The sequence below is a fragment of the Sphaeramia orbicularis genome, chromosome 5, assembly GCF_902148855.1.
Source record: "Sphaeramia orbicularis chromosome 5, fSphaOr1.1, whole genome shotgun sequence".
NCBI classification, from domain to species: Eukaryota; Metazoa; Chordata; class Actinopteri; order Kurtiformes; family Apogonidae; genus Sphaeramia; species Sphaeramia orbicularis.
In genome coordinates, this window is record NC_043961.1 from 1,531,659 (window position 1) to 1,554,520 (window position 22,862).

At 39.8% G+C, this 22,862-nt stretch overlaps 1 protein-coding gene across 1 annotated transcript in view; it reads right to left on the bottom strand.

Annotated features, from left to right (window-relative positions):
• The window catches only part of pik3c2b (phosphatidylinositol-4-phosphate 3-kinase, catalytic subunit type 2 beta), a 48,046-nt gene that overhangs the window by 7,405 nt on the left and 17,779 nt on the right, over positions 1–22,862 (bottom strand). Inside the window, exons 6-27 of the mRNA XM_030133883.1 lie at positions 22,181–22,292; positions 21,987–22,066; positions 21,003–21,066; positions 19,663–19,809; positions 19,542–19,575; positions 19,185–19,380; positions 14,507–14,629; positions 13,016–13,183; positions 11,385–11,496; positions 10,555–10,697; positions 8,513–8,701; positions 8,328–8,421; positions 8,159–8,253; positions 7,272–7,452; positions 7,011–7,118; positions 6,598–6,690; positions 6,361–6,490; positions 4,994–5,130; positions 2,750–2,919; positions 1,605–1,761; positions 850–959; positions 566–761 (exon numbers count right to left, since the gene is read on the bottom strand). Coding sequence (XP_029989743.1) covers positions 566–761; positions 850–959; positions 1,605–1,761; positions 2,750–2,919; positions 4,994–5,130; positions 6,361–6,490; positions 6,598–6,690; positions 7,011–7,118; positions 7,272–7,452; positions 8,159–8,253; positions 8,328–8,421; positions 8,513–8,701; positions 10,555–10,697; positions 11,385–11,496; positions 13,016–13,183; positions 14,507–14,629; positions 19,185–19,380; positions 19,542–19,575; positions 19,663–19,809; positions 21,003–21,066; positions 21,987–22,066; positions 22,181–22,292 — 2,839 coding nt within the window. The remainder of the gene's footprint in view (positions 1–565; positions 762–849; positions 960–1,604; positions 1,762–2,749; positions 2,920–4,993; positions 5,131–6,360; positions 6,491–6,597; positions 6,691–7,010; positions 7,119–7,271; positions 7,453–8,158; positions 8,254–8,327; positions 8,422–8,512; positions 8,702–10,554; positions 10,698–11,384; positions 11,497–13,015; positions 13,184–14,506; positions 14,630–19,184; positions 19,381–19,541; positions 19,576–19,662; positions 19,810–21,002; positions 21,067–21,986; positions 22,067–22,180; positions 22,293–22,862) is intronic.

Below are 22,862 nucleotides of genomic sequence, written 5' to 3' on the forward strand. Positions count from 1 at the left end.
TACTCCTGACCCCATTTTAACATCACAAATTTCTGGCGATCCCAGACAATCAAAACTGAGACTTTTTTTTTGTTGCTAAAATTAAGTTGTTTTTGATCGTGTAATAGTTTGCTATACTATGTTGCAAATAAACGTTAATTTTAGATGACATTTAGACCATATAATGTAAATTTTTATTAGTAAGGTTCAATTTTTTTTTTAAACAAATTAGAAATTTCAGGCAACCCCAGACATTCAAAACTGAGACATTTTTTTTGCTAAAATTAATTTGTTTTTGATCATGTAATAGTTTGCTATACTATGTTGCAAATAAATGTTAATTTTAGGAAACAGTTAGGCTATATAATGTAAATTTTTATCAGTAAGTTTAATTTTTTATCAATCTAGAAATTTCAGGTGACCCCACGTGGGGTCCCGACCCCAAGGTTGAAAAACACTGCTGTAATCCATTTACGTGAAACTCTGGGGCTGGATGTTTAATGCATGCTGGGAGTCGTAGTCTAACAGTTTTTCATGCTTTTTGTTGATCTTAAACCTACAGTTCATGGGTTTGTTTGGTACGTACATATCCTTTACTGGCAGTGCGGATGTGGCGGCAGATGTACAGGTTTCGGATGAGGCCGTCGCTCTTAGCCGTGTGGACTCTGGGGGCGAAGGACAGCGTGGGTCTCTCCTCAGAGGAAGCGAACTTCATCTGGGCCAGATTGTGAATGAAGAAGTTGAGTTTGGTGGCGACGCTGCCCAGACTGGACTCGATTAACCTGCTCAGATGAGAAGAGGAGGAGGTTAAAAGGCCGGCCCGGGTTCAGGTCCAGTCCTGTGGAGTCTAGGCTCGGGTCGGTCCTGTACCTGGTGAAGTACATGGTGGCGTCGGCTTCAGACTCATGGGGTCTCAGAGCATCATAGACGTACTTCAGATCCTCCAGATCGGACAGTTCAGGGATCCCACAGGACAACATCTACAGGAGGAACGTCAGCTCACAGTCATAATAACACATTATCAGTTAAGTTTACTTTGTTCAGTGAGCAGATCATTGGGTTGGTTCTGGACTGGACCCAACAGAGGGACAGTCTGCTGTGATTGGTAGTTGTGCTGTTAGCTTCTACGGCTAATGCTAATGGACAATACCATGGCTGTGGTTGGACGTTGAGACTTTTCCTGAGGTTCTTAAACAGCTGAGGTTCTGTCTGGATACCATGGAGTGGCTTGAAATTCTTTGTTGTTTTGACCATTATTCTTACTAAAGAATTTCAGGTAATATTTATAATTTTTTAAGTTAAAAGTCTATTCATTTCAACAAATAAAATGAGATTTAATTCAAATACAAGTTACTTAAACCTGTGCATAATGGAAAAATAAACATGTTGAATTACACATAAAGGTAACTGGATTTTGAAGAGTTTGCACATGTCAGTCACACTTTATTTTGCCAAATAAATTGAACAAAGAGTTGATGAAATATGGTCTAACACGCTGTTATAGATTATTATAGACAGTATAAATACAGCTGAAACACTTTCTCATAAATGTTCCCCCAGCCTGTTCTCGCACAGTTAACGCTCAGGTGAGACCACATGATCCAACAGGTGTGTGCTTTACCCACCAGGCCCAGCAGGTTGAGGAACAGGTGAGCGTGTTTCCTGATCAGGTTGTAGGCCTCACAGCACAGATCTACGAAGTCATGGAAGCGACTGGACGGTTTGTCTCCTCCGTTGATGACGTACGCCATGTCCGAGGTGAACACGAAGGGGGCGCGGTCCCTGAAGACCACATGACCACATTATCAGCCAATCACAGAACACACAAACACGAGGACAGGGATTTAAGATCGACACCGACCTAGGAGTTCAGCAGTAATTTGATCAGGTCTCAGATACCAAACTGGACCAGATCAAGACTGGATTAACATGAAGATTTCCCACAAAATGTACCAATAACCCAAACAAAATGAAAGCATGAAAACGACATTAGTAAATAATAGAACAGAATCTTTATTTTATTAGTTGTAGTTTGGCACACACATAAACATGCACTTGTGCCTTTAACCCATTACTAGATCATGAATCACACACACGCTAGGAGCAGTGGGCTCACCCAGGGAGCAAATCTGGGGGGGTTAAATGCCTTGCTCAAGGGCTAACAACTCTCTGCAAGTCCAGGGAATCGAACCAGCAACCCTTCAGTCACAAATCAACTCTCCAGCCATCTAGGCCACGGCTGCCCCAGTAAACAAAATAAATTGCAAAATAATCTCAAACCAAAACAATAGATTTAATTTCTTTATTTGTTCAAGGAACAAATGGATAGCTTCATAGTATAATTGCTTACATCAAATTTTTGGCCAAATTGTGATATCTGCAAAAAAATGAAGCAGTTCGAATTCCTAATGAACCTGCAAAATTTAAAAAATCTGCCTTTACCTATAGTGTACCTATAATGGTCTGTTTTTTTGATGGTCTACAAAATGCAAATGGCCAGAGAGTAAAATTATGCAGATATCACAATTTGGCAAAAAAATATGACATTTATGCTTTGAGGCTAATGATATGAAACTTTAATGAGACTGAGATCTGGATCCTGAAAACACAGCCTCAAAAAGCTGAAGAGATATTTATTTATTCAAGATGTAGATAATGTGGATTTTGTCAACAGGAACAGGGTGGATGTGGATCTGTTTGTTCCAACTAAGCGCTGACTTAAAAAAACAACACAAATGTCAGACTCCAGAGATGACGTCGGTCTGCTCACCGTTTAATGTTGCCGAACATCTGGGCGTGTCCCAGGAATTTGCCGAAGTCGATGTGGAACATGTGACCGCTGGTCTTTAGCATAATGTTGTCGTTGTGTCGGTCGCAGATTCCCAGAATGTAGGTGGCGACGCAGCATCCAGCGCACGAGTAGATGAAGTTCTCCACCGCCTAAAACACACAGAGGTTATTTTTACTGACTGCAAACTCAAATATAGTGAGTGAACGTGTGGGTATGAAGAATAAAACCTGAGAATATTGAACAAAACCGACCTTTGATAATTATATATACAGTTGCGGAAAAAATTATTAGACCACCTCTTGTTTTCATCAATTTCTTGTTAATTTTAATGCCTGGTGCAACTAAAGGTCCATTTGTTTGGACAAATATAATGATAATAACAAAAATAGCTCATAGTAGTTTAATTTCAGAGCTGATATCTATCCATTTTCCATGTTTTCTTGATAAAAACCAAAATCACTTAAGTTCTTCCATCAATATCTAAAACAAAAACAGTGCTTTTAGACATTCCATGTTTTCTTTTCTGTCTGTTTTAGTCACATGACACACACAGGAGTTAGGACTGGATTGTATAACCACTCTTTTTGATGACTTTTGATGATCTAATAATTTTTTTCCTGATCTTATAAGCAAGATTTTAATGATGCAAAGATGTTAGAAATGGTGCATTTTGGTATGCTAAGTTGAAACATCAGTTTTTATTCCAATGATTCAGTGTGAATCAGTGACTATTAATATATCACAATATATCCTCCTATAAGTGAATGACCCACTTTCCGGTTCAGTTTTGGGTTTGAAGTTAAATACATTTAATTCAATCAAACTATCTGAACCAGCTTTTGTCATCATTCAGGTTCAAGTGTGCTGCATCAGCAACTGGTGCCTGACGACATCACAGAGCTAAATCCGACTAGTTTTACATCAGTAATAAACAACGTGATGAACGTAATCTAGTATAAACCGATTAACGGAGCCAGGAGCAGTTATAGGCAAAGGAAGAAAATGACCATAATGGGCCTGTTACTAGAAGGTTCATGATGACCAGAGGAGATGAAAACTGTATGACGAGTTGGTGAAAGAAGTGAAGTTAAAAAACCGAAAACATGTAAACGCATTTTATTTAGAGTTGACTCAGTGCTGCAGATAGAGGTGTTTAACTCCTGATGTTTGTTATTATTTGGTGTTTATTGGTGATTGTCACCCTTATGACAAACAGGCACACATCTATTCCCATGACCCCCCAATAGATTACACGGTTTTAAGAAAATGAATGAATGGTGGTTTAAAACCTATATTAGCGCCACCTGGTGGACTGGAGTCATTACACCCTTATTGATGACTTTATTCATTATGTTCAACTCGGGAGGAACTGCTCAGTCTGTTTCTCTTTTTTTCCTCAACATTAACAATATATACAAACCAAACACCTGCTCTACATGTGTCTCTCCTCATTTACTGTACAGTTCTGCCTGCAAGACAAACCTCTGGGCAAAACTCACATCTACAAAAACCCTTTTAGTATCTAACAAAGCTGTCGACGACACAGGAATGAGGAAGTCTGTCCTTTACATTCCTGTAGAGGTTTGTGAAGGTGTGGAAGTGTTTATTTATAAATGTATTCACTACTCGCTCTTCACAGTCAGTCTTTACGCCCTTTTCCGCTACAGGAACTTTTGCAGGAACTTTGTGCATTACCCTGAACTTTAAAAACCCCAGTGCATTTCAATCTAAATTACCCAGGAAAAAAATTTTCTCTCGCCCCCAAACTTTCCCCGAAGAAGTTCCTGGTAGGGAGGTAATTCTTTTCAGATTACCTGGTATTCTTAGGGGCGGGGCTACACCAGACCTACTGGACTGAAGGTGTAGTGCAGTTTCTTTTACCACTCCCCCATTCATCATCAACCTGATTTGAATAATTACCCTGAACTTTGGGGTGCGACGGAAAGGCAATACCAGGAATTCTTTTACCCAAATTTGTTCCTGGTAATAAAAGTTCCTGGCATTTTGGTGGAAAAGGGCCTATTGCTCGAGCTCTCTCCCTTGTTTCATTGGAGAGGAGGCGGAGTCTCAACAGTTCAAACACTAGAGAAACAAGTGACACCTAGTGGTAACAATAGATACACCAGTTTGGCCTGGTGTTTGGCTTCATATCGATGTATTAAACCAGCCCAATTCAAATGTGAACACCACATTTTTTGTGTACGCTGTGTCATATGTGTGTACCTTGTCATACTGCTCATCTGTGGGGTTGTGTTTCTGCAGCCAGTCGGCCAGAGGTCGGTCTTTAAAGGATCCCGTGACTCCGTGTTCCACCTGGATTTTCCTCAGTGTGTCGGCTTGAGGAATCATCTCCACCATACCTGACAACGGGTGAACACAGCTGTCAATCATCTCCAACAGCAGGATCACTACAGCCAGTGAAAACTGAGACTAATGCTGCCTTCATGTGCTGTCAGGGAGACGATCCTCTCCACTTGTGTATTCAAAATTACAAATGTGTTGTGTTCGAGTGGATTTGTTGTCGTAGCAAAATGAAATATGTCTGACACACAATATATTGTGACCTGCTACTTGGGTAGAACAGTTTTGGACGTGTTAATTCATTTGGTATAGCATTTCTTTGTCATTTCTTTTGCAAATTGTGTGTGCTATATATGTGTAAATGTGCAAAATCATCAGCCAACAGCAGCAGAACATTAATGAGCATTATTTATCATTCACCATGAATCCCTCGTTGATGTGAGAGGGTGTTCTTGTGCAACTTTTGAGTTCATAACTAGTATTCACCATAATTTCCATAACATGTGAAGGCAGCATAAGACATAGATTCACTAAGACATTACACCTTGAACTGTCCTTTAGTTCAATAAACTAATGTCAAGACTTGACCTTGTATTTCACAGTGGAAAACCTGGGGGGTCAGTATTTGCATGATTCATATAATTTAATTTGTTAAGGTTTGCATCGTCCATCGACTCATTTTTGAACACTGATTAAAATGAAGTCTTAGCCCTTTTCCTGTGACATGACTGAAGCAGGTTCACCAGAAGGAGGCACTGCTGAGACCAGAGAGCAGGAGGTAAATAAGAGCAGTTTTTTCTTAAACACAGGAAGGACTGATCAGAACATGTCAGCATTACAACAGTCCAGTTTTCACCAGCAGTGGTCCTGGTTTGGAGATCATTAATGAAAAAAACTTAAATTAACCTCTCCATTCCCTTCAGAGTTTCTACAGTAAAACTTTTGTCAATGTAGACCTGTTATACCTTTGTTAGAAAGCTTAGATTCACTGCAGTTGTGTGGCTATGTTTATTTTATAGTACTCCTGAGCACCAAAACAGAATTAATGAAAGAATCCCCTGGATAGTGACTGAAGCCATATGTAGCTCAGGTTGTATTTTGTCCACAAAACAAGAATCTACAAAACAAGAAATGTTCTAAAACTAGCGATTACTACCTTTAAATGAGGTGTCATTGATTAATTTAGTCCTTGTGGTTCTTAAACTTTAGAACTTGGTTTGGTAAATAAGAGAAAATTAACACAAAGGCTGAACAACATCAGAAGTAGAAGATCCATGTTGTGTCCTGACCTCGCCCTCGGCCCGTGGAGAAGCATTTGAAGATGACCATCCTCATGTCCAGACCCTCCTGGATCCAGATTTTGTTCATGATGCGGATGATCTGCAGAGTCAGCATGTCCTGCCGCAGGTCGTCTCCTGACTGGACAGAGCAGAGCAAGGTCAAAGGTCAGGTCAGCTGGCCAAGGTCAAAGGTCAGGTCAGCTGGACAGTCAGACCGAAACAGAGGTGAATGAGTTCAAGCGTTACCTTGAAGATGACGTTGATGTTTTCTCCTAGAGGGTCCAGGTTTTGGAAGGACAGTTTTAGAGGGACCGCGTTCGAGTTGAAGAAGGAACATGACTAAAAAAGACAATAAGAAGAAGGAGGAGAAGAAGAGTCTAAATGTGTGAGATCAAAACATACTAATCAAATAAAATAACACATGCAAGGGATTTATTCGAGAATGTGAATAGAATAAATCCAAAAGAGAAAAATGTAATAATTTAATCCATCCCTAGACTGAATCCACCTCGATGTTCACACAATTCCTTCATGTGCTGATGTTTTCTGCTGTAGTGTTAGAAACAGTGTGTAGTGCGTTGTGTGTTCAGGTGCATTCAGGTGCGTTTAGGTGTATTCAGGTGCATTCAGGTGTATTCAGATGCGTTTAGGTCCAGTACCTGGATGTTGATGCCTCTGACCAGCAGTGCAGGGTTCAGAGGGAGTCTACAGCTGCTGTTCACTGAGAAGAACTGCTTCATCTCCTCCAGACCCTCTCTGAGGACACACTGCACCACAAAGACACACAACAAACAACAAATTGATGGTTATTTAACTCTGAACTACAGGCTGAAAACATGAAAACACATTACAACAAACTGATGATTATCTACTACACACATTTCATGGACACTACGTCTACACTGGTGTTCAGGTCTCACCTGTCTGTTGGACAGCGTTGCATCTCGGACTTTCTGAGCGACTACAGCTAGAATGGAAACGAGCCAACACTGACGGTCGAACTCTTCTCTGAGGCCACGACCGACGCAGCAAAGTAGAGCAGCCAGAAGATGCTGATAACGAGCGCTGAACTGACTGTCCTGGAGGTTATCCTTCAACAACCTGAGGAAAGACAGGAACCTGGAAGTTAGATGTCAGTAACAAGGTGATAGGAAGGAAGGTAAAAAAAGGAAGAAAGTAAAGAAGGAAGATTGGGAGGAAGGAAGACAAAACAGGATGGAAAGAAGGGATGTTGGTAGGAAGAATGTAAGGACAGAATGAAAGAAGGAAGGGAGGAAGAAAGAAAAGTTTGTAAGGAGGACATAAGGTTTGTAGGAAGGAAAAACGAAAATAGGGTTGATAAGAAGGGAGGTATGAAACAATAAATGAAGGAGGAAAGGGAGGTAGGAGGGAAAGTAGGAAGGTATGTTGGTAGGATGGAAAGAAGGATGAGTTGAATGACCTGAAGTTTAATTAAATATTAATCCATCACAAACTGCTGCTCTGTTCTGCTAAAATTAACAGACATGTTTTATTTGACATTAAATATTCAAGTTTTAAGAAGTAGATCATGTAACGACCTCTACTGGAAATAAATGTTATGAAAGCAGAAAAAGATTAAATAATGAATAAGTAATGAATAATAATATGAACCAACTAATAATATGATTAAATATTAAAATACAAACATTAGAAATAAACTGACACAAGACAAATAAAATCAATAACACGATGAAATTAATGTCATCATTCTGTCAAGTCCTTATTTTCAAGGCTTTTGTTTTTCCAGTTGAATGAAGCCAAACCTAAAACAGTGTTTGTTTCTCACCAGAACAGGTAGTGAGCGATGCGAACATCTCCGATGGCTCTGCGTAACAGGAAGCGAACCAGTGAACTGTCCAGGTAACACTCGTACTTGAGAGCCTGAACAACACAAACACAGTCAGACACACCTGTCCACATACAAGGACAGACCAGACCATGAAGGAGGATGTTACCTGGACCAGCTGGGGCAGGAAGTCCAGCAGCTCTGGGTCTGAGATGGAGTCCATCCACTGGACGGCGGTCCTCCTCAGCTCCTGGTCCGGGAAACTGACGCAAACCAAAAAAGAAGACATGAGGATGATGGATGAGGGTCACAGCTTCAGTCCTGCAGGTGAGTCTGGGAGGGGGCGGGACTTACGAGGCGTGGAGGAGGCCCAGAGCGTCCAGGTGCCCCAGACACGCCCACTGGCGCAGCAGAGCGTAGATGTCAGGAAGACACGCCCACTGCCAGCAGGGGGCGCTGGACAAAACCAGAGGCAGAGCAGCAGCCTCAGCCTGACAGAAGGCCTTCTTCTCCCACAGCAGACGCTTATCGTCAGACGTCAGCCTAAAGAAAAAAATGTAAAGGCGAGTATCGTCAGACATTAACTTAACCCAAAAAGACCCAAAACACCACCATCGACCAAAACGATCTACTGATGTAAAATATTTAATACGTGTTGATCCACTAATCCTATCAATACTTAAATAACTACATCAATGCAAAAAATTGGTGTAAAATGCAGTTTGTCATCTTTTCATGGTCATCACATATGACCCATTTGGACGTTCAGAGGCTCTGTAGTTACCGTGGAAACACCATCTTCTATAACGTTGATTCACCAGTAAAACCCATGGAGTTGGATCAATGACAGTGGATGGACACACTGGGTTTATGTTCAGATAATGATATCGTTGCTGAAAAAGTCACTTTTTCTTCAGTTTTCTCTTTTCTTAAATATTAACACTCAACTTTAATCTGAGCTTTTATGCTTATCTACATGATCAGTAAATTAAATATAGGAAAATACACAATTTTCACTGAAAAAATGCAAAATAAAGAGCACAATGTTATAATAAATGATGATAAATCACTTAAGAAAGCTGAACTCTACACAAATATTCATTTGGGAACTGCCACTAAAGTAGCTCTGGGTCTTTATGGATTAAACAAAGAAACAGAAAATTAAAAATGCTTATAGTTTTCCCCAAATCACAGGTTATTTACTTTATCTAATGCTGTTTTTTTCATGACAAACAGGTTCCTTTATCTCATCTACAGGCCTTTTGTTTTGTGAAGATGGCGAGATAAATGAACATGATCTCAATCCCACAAACACCTGAGTGATACCTGTTCAGGTGTTTGAAGACTCTGTTAAACCCTGACCTAAACCTGGGCCTGACCTAAACCTGGGCCTGACCTAAACCTGGGCCTGACCTAAACCAGGACTTGACCTAAACCTGGGCCTGACCTAAACCTGGGCCTGACCTAAACCTGGACTTGACCTAAACCAGGGCCTGACCTAAACCAGGGCCTGACCTAAACCAGGGCCTGACCTAAACCAGGGCCTGACCTAAACCTGGACTTGACCTAAACCTGGGCCTGACCTAAACCTGGACTTGACCTAAACCAGGGCCTGACCTAAACCTGGGCCTGGCCTAAACCTGGACTTGACCTAAACCTGGGCCTGACCTAAATCTGGGCCTGACCTAAACCAGGGCCTGACCTAAATCTGGGCCTGACCTAAATCTGGGCCTGACCTAAACCAGGGCCTGACCTAAATCTGGGCCTGACCTAAACCAGGGCCTGACCTAAATCTGGGCCTGACCTAAACCTGGGCCTGACCTAAATCTGGGCCTGACCTAAACCAGGGCCTGACCTAAACCAGGGCCTGACCTAAACCTGGACTTGACCTAAACCTGGGCCTGACCTAAATCTGGGCCTGACCTAAACCTGGGCCTGACCTAAACCTGGGCCTGACCTAAACCTGGACTTGACCTAAACCAGGGCCTGACCTAAACCTGGGCCTGGCCTAAACCTGGACTTGACCTAAACCTGGGCCTGACCTAAACGTGGGCCTGACCTAAATCTGGGCCTGACCTAAACCAGGGCCTGACCTAAATCTGGGCCTGACCTAAATCTGGGCCTGACCTAAACCAGGGCCTGACCTAAATCTGGGCCTGACCTAAACCAGGGCCTGACCTAAATCTGGGCCTGACCTAAACCTGGGCCTGACCTAAATCTGGGCCTGACCTAAACCAGGGCCTGACCTAAACCAGGGCCTGACCTAAATCTGGGCCTGACCTAAACCAGGGCCTGACCTAAACCAGGGCCTGACCTAAATCTGGGCCTGACCTAAACCAGGGCCTGACCTAAACCTCGTCCTGTGAGTTCAGAGAACATGCGTGTTCATGTCTGACCAGAAGGCGGCCTTCTTGTGGAGGACGTCCTGCAGCTGGATCTGACTGATGGTGTCCAGTCTGGAGAAGTCGTACTGAGGACAGAAGTCTGCAGGCGGTGGCGTACTGAAGCGAACCTCGAATGACGATGTGGGGAAGTCGACCTGGAAAAGAGAGAGACGAGGAGATGAAGGAGTCTGCAGCTGAGACGAGGACTGGATGAGGATCAGTTTTTCATTTAACTTAACCATCTTTTACAATGTTTTCATTTTGTTGCATCGTCTACAACATTTTCATCTTGTGTTGTTTTCATTATCATCCTGTTGCAACATTTTTATTACATCATTTAAGTTATTTTTATTTTCATCCTGTTGTGTCTTTCAAATCTTTTGATCGTTTTTGTTCCATTGTATTCTGTCATTTTCACGTTGTGTCTTTAACTTTTTCCATTTTTTTCTTCTACTTGCATCTGCATCTTTTTTTTTACGTTTTTGTCTTGCTTGCCTCTTTGATATTTTTTTCATTTTATCACATCCTTTACGTTGTGTCTTTTATGTTGTTTTAGTTTTACTGCTTTTTCTAAAATGTTTCTGCCTTTTTAAGTCTTTTACATTATTTTCTTCTTCGTGCTTCTTCTGCATTTTTTGCATAATTTTGTCTTGTTGCATCTTTTAGGTCATCTTCATCTTTTAGATCTTTTCCCAATAATGAAAAACCACAAATTTCTTTTTGGCCGTGTTGCTCTGGTGTTTATGCATTTTGTTGTCTAGTGCTGATATGACGTCCTGTCCATCCTCTGTCTGAGGTTTAGGATTAGACTCAGGTTTTACTACATTGAACATAACATTTACCTGTAGGATGACGCTGTCCGGTTGGCTGAAGTTTGGAGAACTTGAGCGGGCGTTTCCACTGCCGGGGGTCGAAGGCCACAGACCGAGCAACTTCCTGCCACATGTCAGGACGCTATGCACACACAGACACACACACAATGACAAAATGACATCACAAACGTCCATCTAATGTCTGTGTATGAGACTGAAACACCTCAGACTGAAGCTGGACACTGTTCTCAAGAGCTTACCTACACTTTATGATTATTATGCATTATCACATGAAACTTGAATTCAACCAGAGACCAGTGTGGGATGTGGATGGTTTATATGTAGTACGGAAAAGTCACAATAAACAATGATGATGATAACAGGGTTTCTGCAGGTATCAGCAAATCTAATTTAATGCTTTTTAATGCCCTTTTTAATGCAACTTTAAACAAATTTGATGCCCATGTCCAACTGCAGATAGTTTTATATATAATTTTATATATACAGAATGGTTTTCCATCGACAGGCTTTAACCAGGTCCTCAATAGTTCTTCCTCAAATCACTTCTGCTGAAACTTGCATTTTTCTGACATTTGCTAATATTCCCTCCACTCTTTCGCCACAGCATGAGCACGTTCACAGCACGTTGCATTCCAAGCATCTAGTGTTGTGACTTTGTGTATCGTCATAAACAACAGCCAATTAAAGGGTTCCACCTGTCAATCATCACACTGTACAGTACTTCCAATCAAAATTATTAAATGTTTATATAATCAAAATAAATCTTGAATAACAATGTTTTCTTTCAAATAAGTATTTAATTTTTTTTATGCCTACAGACATCAAATTTAACACTTTTTAATGCCATTTAAGGCCTTAATTTTCACAAAATGTATTTAATGACTTTTAATGCTTTTTAATGACCTGCAGAAACCCTGGATAATAAAATTTGTTCTGAATTTCAGGTAAAGTCTGAGTTTTGCCTGAAACCCACATTCAGATTTCTACAACCTCAAAGAAAAGGGAGATTTCTGTTTTTAATCACTTCAACAAAACAGGTCTATCTATGTTCTACATCACCCAACAGAGCTTACAGATGACTGAAAACACACTTTTTGACATGTCAAACTTTACTTGTACTTGTGAAATCACCAAAAATGCAGATTTTACTACTTTTTTGTAGTCTACTTTTTCTAGACCGCATCAGATCAAGTTCAGATCTAATGCCACAATACTAGACTAGAAAAACCTGGATTAGTTAATTCCACAGAGGCTGAGACTAGTACTTCAAGTAGTTCAACATGTTCTAGATTATTCTAGAGAAGCTAAAACAGGTCTTAGTAGAGGTGTTTCATACGGACCTGATCTGATGTGGTCCACATGGGAAAAGAGGATGAAAATCTCCCTTTTAAACAGTTTTTACAAATAGAATTTAAGGTTATATACATTAAAAAGTGACTTCAGATGGATTTTGTTTTGTTAATGAATAGGTTTTAACAGCATTAAGAGGAAAAACAAACAGAAAATCTGATGCTCAGAGCTGTAGCTGAAACTGATGCATCTGGACCTGCTGGGTCTGGACCCTCTACTGGACTGATATGACCACATGGTTTTATAAAATTCATATATAACTTGGCTGATCTGTGGCCCGGTGGACTCACTGTCTGAAGTTGAAGAGCGGCATGGTGACCCAGCCCAGGGCCTCGATGCTGCGTCTCTGCTTGCCCTTCTCCTCAGCGCCTCCGGGGGGCGGCAGAGCGCTGGCGTACAGGGTCACTGTCAGCTGAGACTCTCTGGGCAGCTGGTTGATCTGAACTGGGAAACAAACCCTGGATGTAGAGACAGCTGAGTTAATACAACTGGATAAATTTCACCCTTTTTATTTTGAGTTAAAGCATTCATTTTGTGATCTGAAAATTACGTGAAGTTAATTATAACAGTTCTTTTTTTTTTTCAGACATCCTTACAAAGTAATCGGTGTCAAACACTAACAAACTGAGATTTAACTTTGGGGAAATCCTTCCTACAGAGGGTTCTGAGTCTCATGTGTTTCCTAACATTACAAAAATCGCCCCACCCCTGAGGGAGAGGAGACTGAGCTGAATGTGCTGTTGGAAATTTTACACAGGTTTGATGAAAAAAGAGGGACAGAAAGTGATGTAAAAAAAGTGTTGAACAGTTGAACAGAACTCTTGCCACTTTCAGGCTCATAGTTCAGATTCTTTAAGCTACTGGACTTTGGCGTCACATCGTCTGAAGGAGGATGAACGCAGCTCCATCTGTGGTAAATATGGTGAAGTGATGTAAACTGTATCAGGGTAACAGAGAGTTGAAGAGAAAGGTTGTATTTCCCTCTAGCGATGTTATCACCTAATTGGCACCCATTACAAAATCAGAAATAGTAGTAAAAAAAAGCATTAAAATTAAAACAGTGTCTGAATCATTTTGGACCAGTTATCCAAATACTGAAGTGGTGTGCCCAGTTTACAGCTTCGACTGTGTGTCTACAGGGTGGGGAAGCAAAATGTACAATATTTTGAGGCAGGGATTGAAAGACAGTGTATGACCAATTAGTTTATTGAAAGTCATGAGAATTTATTTGCCACAAGAAAATTTCCATTATAGAAAATGTTTTTATTCTATGTGTCCTCCTTCTTTCTCAATAACTGCCTTCACACGCTTCCTGAAACTTGTGCAAGTGTTCCTCAAATATTGGGGTGACAACTTCTCCCATTCTTCTTTAATAGTATCTTCCAGACTTTCTGGTAATAGTTTTGCTCATAGTCATTCTCTTCTTTCCATTATAAACAGTCTTTATGGACACTCCAACTATTTTTAAAATCTCCTTTGGTGTGACGAGTGCATTCAGCAAATCACACACTCTTTGACGTTTGCTTTCCTGATTACTCATATGGGCAAAAGTTTCTGAAAAGGTATGGATAATAGTGTTAGGTATGATTATGACATCAGTATATGTTTGGGTTCAAAACAACTGACGTAGTGTCTGCTGAGAAAAACACAACTACATGTTCATTGTACATTTTGCTTCCCCACCCTGTATGTCTAAGTACGATGCAGTTTTGACTCTTCACAGAGGACGGATTTGATCATTTACATCCCACTGGAAAAATGAATGGGACTGATGGACTGACCTCTGGTCCCAGACCACCAGGTGGAACAGGTATTTGCTGACAGACTGTTTGCTGGTGTGCTGCGGTGCACAGAGCTCCGCCCCTCCATGAGTCAGAGAACAGGACAGGAAGAAGCCCTCGTAGCTGAAAGGAAACACAGACGACCAATCAGAGATCAGCATTCTTCTCCTCATTCATTTAAATGTATTTACATGTTTAGAAGTCGTATGAAAATGAGCCAACGAAACTAACCTAACCCTAACCTGCTCAGGTGGGAATCTGAAGGAACCAGGTGGAAGGAAGCAGAAATATTCATCAATTCACTTCAATTCAGATTTCAGGGATCAACGCTTTGTTACAAGTAATGACTTGTACTCCTTAGAAACAGACTTTAATTTGAATTTAAGGTGAATTATGCATTATTTGTATTTTACATCAATGCACTTCTTCCAGACTGATTTCAACCGATATGGATGAAACAGAAACAAAGAAAAACTGACAGTGAATCCATCAGTGAAATCATGAAAACTGAAACCAGACAAAAATATAAAAACACAATGAAAATACATCTATAGTCTCCATTTTCATAACTTTGTGTATATTTTATTCATTTCCATTACTCTAACTGATGTTTTTGTTTCTAACTTTCTGGAAAAAACAACTAAAATGAAATAAAATCTGAACTAAAACCAGTTAATTCACCTAAATAATAAAAATTAAATTAAATGTAACCCAGCCCCAGTAAAAGTAACTAACCTGAAATGAAGAAGGACTAAACAATAAAAACTAATGATCATTTCCTGCTGTACAGTAATTCTGTTTGATTTTTTGTTTTCCACACAACAAACTGATCAGTAATCAATCAGAATCAGACCGATAAATCGATACTGATGTCGGTATTGATTAAAAGTGTGTTTCAGCAGGTGGTCAGTGTTTCTGTGGACAGCGTCTCCTCCTTCACAGATGGTGTGTGATGTGACAGACAGCTGCCAGGCCAAGGCCAGCCCTGCCTCCTCACTGAGGTCAAAGGTCACGCCTGGTTCCCAGGGAGTCGAGAGGAGACCAGGGGACCGGGTCCAGGTCTGGGTACAGACCAGGTCAGTCTGTGGTTCTGAGGACTGGATTCAGGTCCAGACCAAAGCCTGTTGGTTTCATGTGGGTTTGACACAGATTTGGACAGACTCGTGTTGGTGTGGAGCTGAATGAGCGCGCTCACAAAGGCGGCGGTACAATGACGGGGGAGGGGCAGCAGCTGAGCTCTGCAGCTCTGCTTTTGTTTCCACACACAGAGTTCAGTGTGGACCGGCTCTGAGAATCGCTGAGTCATCAACACTGGGGTTTCTGCCACCTCTAGGGGGCGCTCTCACAAACAGCACAGATACACTACTGTCACACATAACCCAGGAGGGGGAGGGGGCTTCGCAGAACAGTTGTTTCTGATTGGTCAATGACAGGATTCTTCGCTCTGTTATTTCTGGATAACAGACACAGTCACGTCCACATTAAAACAGGTTTGTTTCAACACACATAACTTTTACTGTTTACACGAGGTATGCTCAGTTAACAGAAATAAAACTGGGCGATGGGACCAAAAACATAAATCTAGATTATTTTCAATGTTATGGATGGTTTATAATTTAAATTGATTATGTCCTGGTTTCATGAACTAAATAATAATAATAATAATAATAATAATAATAATAATAATAATAATAATAATAATAATAATAATAACTTTATTTATATAGCACCTTTTAAAACAAAGTTTACAAAGTGCTTTGACAAACAAATAAAGGGCACAACAGCAGGATACAAGATGTAAATAAAAACACTAAAATAGAAGCAACATAATAGGAGAGATGTGTACAACAATGCAGAAACAAGACACTTCAAATAGATTACATGAATCGGAATAAGGAGTGCAGGGGTAATGTAACATGATGCTGTTAAATCAATGCAGAAGTAGAGGCGTGAGATAAAACATCATGTATGAGAATATAAACCAGCAATCAAACAGGATAAAATTCAAATTTAAAAATTAAACAAAAATAAATAAATAAATAAAAATTAAAAGGGACAAACATCACACAAAAGCAAGTCTATAAAAGTGTGTTTTAAGAAGTGACTTAAAAGATGCCACTGATTCCGCAAGCCTTATTTCCTCGGGCAGGCTGTTCCAAAGTTGAGGGGCCCTGATGGAAAAGGCCCGCTCACCCTTAGATTTAGGCCTCGACTTTGGAACAGCCAGGAGCCCTCTGCCCCCCCGAGGATCTAAGGCTACGTGCTGGCTCGTAGGTAGCTAACATGTCATCTATATAGCTTGGGGCCAGACCCATTCGGGCTTTAAAAGTAATCAGTAAAATCTTAAAATCAATTCTAAAACACACAGGGAGCCAATGGAGGGATGCCAGGACAGGGGTTATGTGATGTCGTCTGTTAAAACCGGTGAGAAGCCTAGCTGCTGTGTTCTGGACCAACTGGAGGCGGGACAGTGATTTTTGATTGATGCCGGACAGAAGTGAGTTACAGTAAAGACAAAACCTGGTTCAGAACTCCTCTGCCTTTACTCAAACTACCTGCCATATCTGAAACACATTCACAATTAACATACTACAAAAAGCAACATGAAAAAAATTATCTCAATTTTGTGATTTACCCTTTTTTTAAATGATTTTCAGACAGCAAAATCTAGCTCATTTGTATCAGTCTGATGTACTGCCCAGCCCTGAACTGAATCATCATCATGATATCAGTTTGTGAGATTAAATAACAGCAAAAGGCCCAGATTTTAGAGGCTTTAGTGTGTGTAACTGTCTAACTGCAGAAATGGAAAAAAGAAACAGCCTCATGACACTTAAAATATGTGTGTAAAATATGAAACATGAAAGTCACAACACTTCTCTGAATACATTTTTACATTATTTATGCTCATTTCATATATTTCAATTAATATTTCAATGTATTTTTGATAATAACACAAGTAGACTCAATAATGCAGTCAGAGTATTGTCCATAATGTGTCCACAGGGTCCACATGACTGCAACCAACTTCGATTCCTAAAATCAGATTTATATTGTGTGATTCTGTCCCAGATGAAAATAACAGAGAAACCTTTGGTCATGGCTAAAAAATTTTGCCACACCTACATCTAATCAATAACCAGTAGGAAATGATACATCAGTCAATGTGTGTGTATGCTTATGCAGCTAAAATTTATACTTTTTATGACATTGTCACCCAGAGTTGTCCTCTTTTCATTAACAGGCCAACAGAGTTTACTTAGCTTCACTGTTTGTAACTATAGCAGCGCAGATAAATGACACATACTGATGACTGCAGTCTTGTACTTGCTTTGTTTCAGTACTTTTTTTTATTATCATAATCTACATTTACATACATGTTGGAGTTGATCTGTATCTGTATCCGTATCTGCCCTCAGGTTTATGAGTCCATGTTGCACTTTGTTACTTCAATAAACTGACACTAAGGCCTTTGTGTTCATTCTTAAACTCTGGAGGTTGTGTTGGCCGCAGTCAAAAACTGAGACTTACAGAAACGATGAGACTCACATTCACAAAAGCAGATGTGCCTCTTAACAGCAGGTGTTTCAATGTAAGACTAAGTTACAGGTTTTACTTGATATTTTCTCTGTAGTAGCTGTAGTGTTGTAAACTCTGCATGTTTAGCATGTTAAAATATTAACACACCAAACCTAATGCTTTTCTAAATGCTCAGTAATGTTAACAAAATAAACAAGTGGTTCCAGGCACAACAAACCCCGCCCCTCACACGTATTGTAGCTTATGCTGGCATCGATCCAGATGATGTCATCATGTCTATGCATGTGCTGATGTCAGCATATCAACTGCGTCTATATATGTGCCAAGTATGAAGCAACTGGAAACAAAATTAATGTTTTTACAGACGTGAAATTTCATCCATCCATCCATTTCATCACCATTTCATCCAATGTGAGAAGAAAAATTTTTTTTTAAATTCATAAAAAAAACTTTAACTTTGACCTACTTTTCCCAAAATGTAATGACATCTATCTGGGTCACTGGCAGTCTATAAAAAAATTTGGTATGAATGCAACTAATAGTTTTGCTGACACAGACATGTGAAATTTTGCCAATTATAAGTAAATGGGGAAAAAAAAAAAAGATTGAAAAAATTCATAAAAAATCTAAACTTTAACCTATTTTTCCCAAAATGTAATGACATCTATTCTGTGATACTGGCAATCTATAACTACATTTGGTGTGAATTCAACCAATAGTTTTTCTGCTAGAGACATTTGAAATTTCACCCATTATAAATAAATGGGGAAATTTTAAAAAAAAAAAATTCATTAAAAATTGTGAACTTTGACCTACTGTTCCCAAAATGTAATGTGACCGATTCTGGGTCACTGGCAATCTACAAACCAAATCTGGTATGAATTCAACCAACAGTTTTGCTGCTAGAGTGTTAAACAAACAAAGAAACAAACCAAACCAAAAACGTGCCTCCCCTTCGGGGGGCGGGGTAATAAATGTTGACTCGTACGTCCTGGAGCCCTAGATAATCTCCTCAAATGTCTTTAACAGGACAGTCCAGAAAATATCCCTATTTGATGAATCAACATATGATAGCGCTCATAGGTAGCTGTTTAATGAGGATGGTGAAGTCCTGCTGCGTGTGTTTGTTTCGTCATACCTGGCAGCCCAGGTGATGGGGATGCGGTGAGCAGCATAGACGTTGAAGGACAGGACGTTGGTGACGACACCAGCCTCCTGGACGGGCGCCGTGCAGCAGTGGCTCTGCGGCGTCGTGTGGAAGTTAGCGTTAAACGTACTGCAGTAAAGCTCCACCAGATCCAAGATGGCCGCCGTCAGCTTCTCCACCACTTTCTCTGTCAGAAAAACAAACAGATCACAACACCGTTCGTCTGAGGAGAAAACACGTACACATTTTGTCCAAAAAAAACTCCTCTGTGCGTCACACATCTAAATGTAGATATGTCTTTGTCTTGAACTGTGACGTGGTTAAACTGTGTGTGCTGTCAGTTTGTACCTCTGTTCTCTCTGACGGCCAGCACTGATGCATCCTGGGAGAATGGACAAAAAGCAGAGTTAACAGTCAACACACTCATGTTCAGATGTTTTATTTTATCTGGACATGCTTTTCTTTCTACCTTGAGCACTTTGGGCTGCAGACGACAGGGGCATGCTGGGAGCTGGCTGAGGGCAGAGGTCACATCAGGCGTCTCCACGGCGGCCAACGAGCTGCAGAGCGCCTTCACCGACTGGACGAGACGCTCAACGTGTAGAGAAAGCTCCACCTGAGAGAAAAAGAAAGGGATGGCATTAAAAAACATAACAGTTCCATCAGAGAAAAATATACTGGTGAAGCATCAGCTGAGTGTGATGTAGTCTTATGTTGTCATAATTCTGATTTACTTTGTTTATATATTAATGCAAAATCTTTCACTGTTTTCTTCTTGCATACATTTCATTTTATTTATCTGTTATTAAATCATTAAAACAGGACCTAAAAGTATGTTTTGTTAGTGTTTTTGGATTTTTCAACTTTCACTCAGTACCAAAAATCTGCCTTTAAATACAACAATACATGAAATGTTTGTGAAGTATGTACAGCAGGAAAAACATACACCCAGACTGGGTCTTACTACAGAGTAGGAATGGAACCATATGAACATTTCATATCACAGTTATTGTGACCAAAATTATCACGGTTACTGTTATTATTGCGGTATTGTTGAAATTGTGCTCAAAATGTTCAGAAAGTACTAATACACACACTGAAATAATGTAACCAAGTTGTATTTTGGGAAAAAAAAAAATGAATAAAATAATTGGTACAATGTCCCTTCTGTGTCAGAAACATTCCAATATTAACCCTTAGTGGTCTGAGTCTATTTTGTCCGTTTTTCAGTCCTTTTGATTTGGCCTTTATATACTATAGAAACAAATGTTTACTATACCCATGTTTGGGATCTGTTTTTTCAGCACAACTTCATCTAGATCATCTGTCTATTATTTTTTCACTTTAACCTACTATAAAAACAGAAAAGGACAGAAAACACACAAAAAATATAAAATCTGATTTGAAAAATGTGTATAATTTATTGCATAAATAACACACAGATGCTTAATGAACCTTTTCACAGACTTTAAAAGTGAATATTGGTTCCAAATATTTGGTATATAAAATTAAAATTGTAATAAATTAAAACTATACTCAAATATTTGACATAAAAGCAGATCTTTACACAGACATTTTCTCCGGAAAAGTGCAGTAATCAAACACAGTTATCATGATAATTAGAATTTAAACAGTAATACTAACCGTCTGCAATTTTACCGCCGTTTATCGTTATACCAGTAATGGTTACATCCCTAATACAGAGACTGACAAATGCATTTGTGTGGTCATAACTTCACTAACTAAACAAGCCTAATGTTGGAGGAGGACTTTCACACAAGACCGTATGAAAAGATCAGTGCGTCATACCTCTGACAACAGGAAGGATTCAGCTTCATTGTGGAAAGTGTCCAGTAACAGAGTCAGAGCCTCCCTGTGAAAGAAAAAACAAACCAAAATACCAGAGACAAAGTTATGACGGCGTATTAGGGCCACATAAGAAAATAATAAAAACACTTGTCACTACGAGAATAAAGTTGTGAAATATCCAGATAAAACCTGTAATTTTATGAGAATAAAGTCGAATACAAAAAGAGTCATAATTTTACAAGAATGAAGTCAGAATATTATGAGAATAATGTCGTCATATTTCGAGAACAAAGCCAAAATATTAAGAGAATAACATCGTAATTTAAAAACAGGTGGGAAAAATATCAAAATTTCGGAGAATAAAGTCGTACCCACTCATTGCATAATGGAGAACTTGGAACATTTTGTGAGGTCAAACTTCCATTTGGGGCCTGTGCCTATTAGCCCCGCCCACCATCAGCACATCATCATCATCAGTCTAAGGACTCTGAAGCCAGTCTGCACACGTTTAGGTTTGTTTCGTCTTAAGAACCGAACAGATTTGGAGCAAATTACTTAAGTTATTTACGGTTTACAATTTCTAAATTATGACTTTTTAATCACACTACTGCAAATTTATTTTCAAAATATTATGATTTTAATCTCATAAAAGTACAACATTATTTTCAATAAATTATGATTTAAAAAAAAAAATACAGCTTTATTCTCATAATATTAAGGCTTAATCCTCAAAATACTAAGACTTTATTCTTGCAGTGACTCATGTTTTTATTTTTCCTATGTGGTCCTAATATGCCGTCGTACAATTACTGACAGTTACTTATAAACAACTGATATAGCAGTAAATATTCTGCAGCTAAAGTGACAATGAAAATAGTGAGTTAATTTGGTGCAGCGCTCGGTCAACACAGAAACATGGTTCAGATGTGGGAGGAGCCAAAACACCACCTCAGACATCCCTGTCACCTGGCTCCGCCCCCTCACCTGGTGACGGTCTGTTTGATTGGACGCTCCTGCAGGAGGATGCTGTGGTTCATGGTGGACGCCGTCTCATCGTCTTCTTTCTGTCAGTCAGATGAGGACAGTAATGAGCAGGTCATGTGTGTGTGTGTGTTTAGGTGTGTGTGTATGTGTGTGTGTGTGTGTGTGTGTGTGTGTGTGTGTGTGTGTGTACAGACCGTGCGGGCGAGTTCGGTGCTGATGGCTGACCGCTTGGTGAGGAACAGTCGGATGTCCCAGTCAAACTTCAGACACTGCAGCACAAACTCCAGACCTGCCAGAGTCTGGGAGCTGATGGACAGTTAGCATTAGCAGAGTTAGCAACATGGTGTGGTGGTGTTACAGGAGTATTCAGACTACTCACATAAATACTAATACTGCATTATGAAAATACTGACCATGTAGCTGCTGTTAGTCAGTTATACAATTTAAATTTATCTAATAATTTGAGTTAAATATAAAATTAATTCATGTTATAATGAAGACAATTGTTGTTAATAAATAAACATAAACAGGAACATGAAAACTACACTGGTCTAATAGGACCTGTCTAATATGTTTATGGTGGAACTAATGTCCTTGTATCGCTGTGGGGTCAGGAAGCCTTTTGTTGCTGCACCTACTATACATGCTTCCATGTGGTGAAGAGCTCCTGTAAAGTTTTACAGAGAGCTCCTGTAAAGTTTTTTGGTTTCTTTTTAGGAAAGCGGATTTTTTCTGAACATTTGTTTTTTTGTAAAGACTTGTTACCACAGAAGTTTCCTTCTTATTCCCCTTGAGTTAAAGCGGCCAGTGATGTACAATATATGTTTACATTTTAATTATGGTCATTAGAGTTCATGCGATATGAAAGTGAAAGCT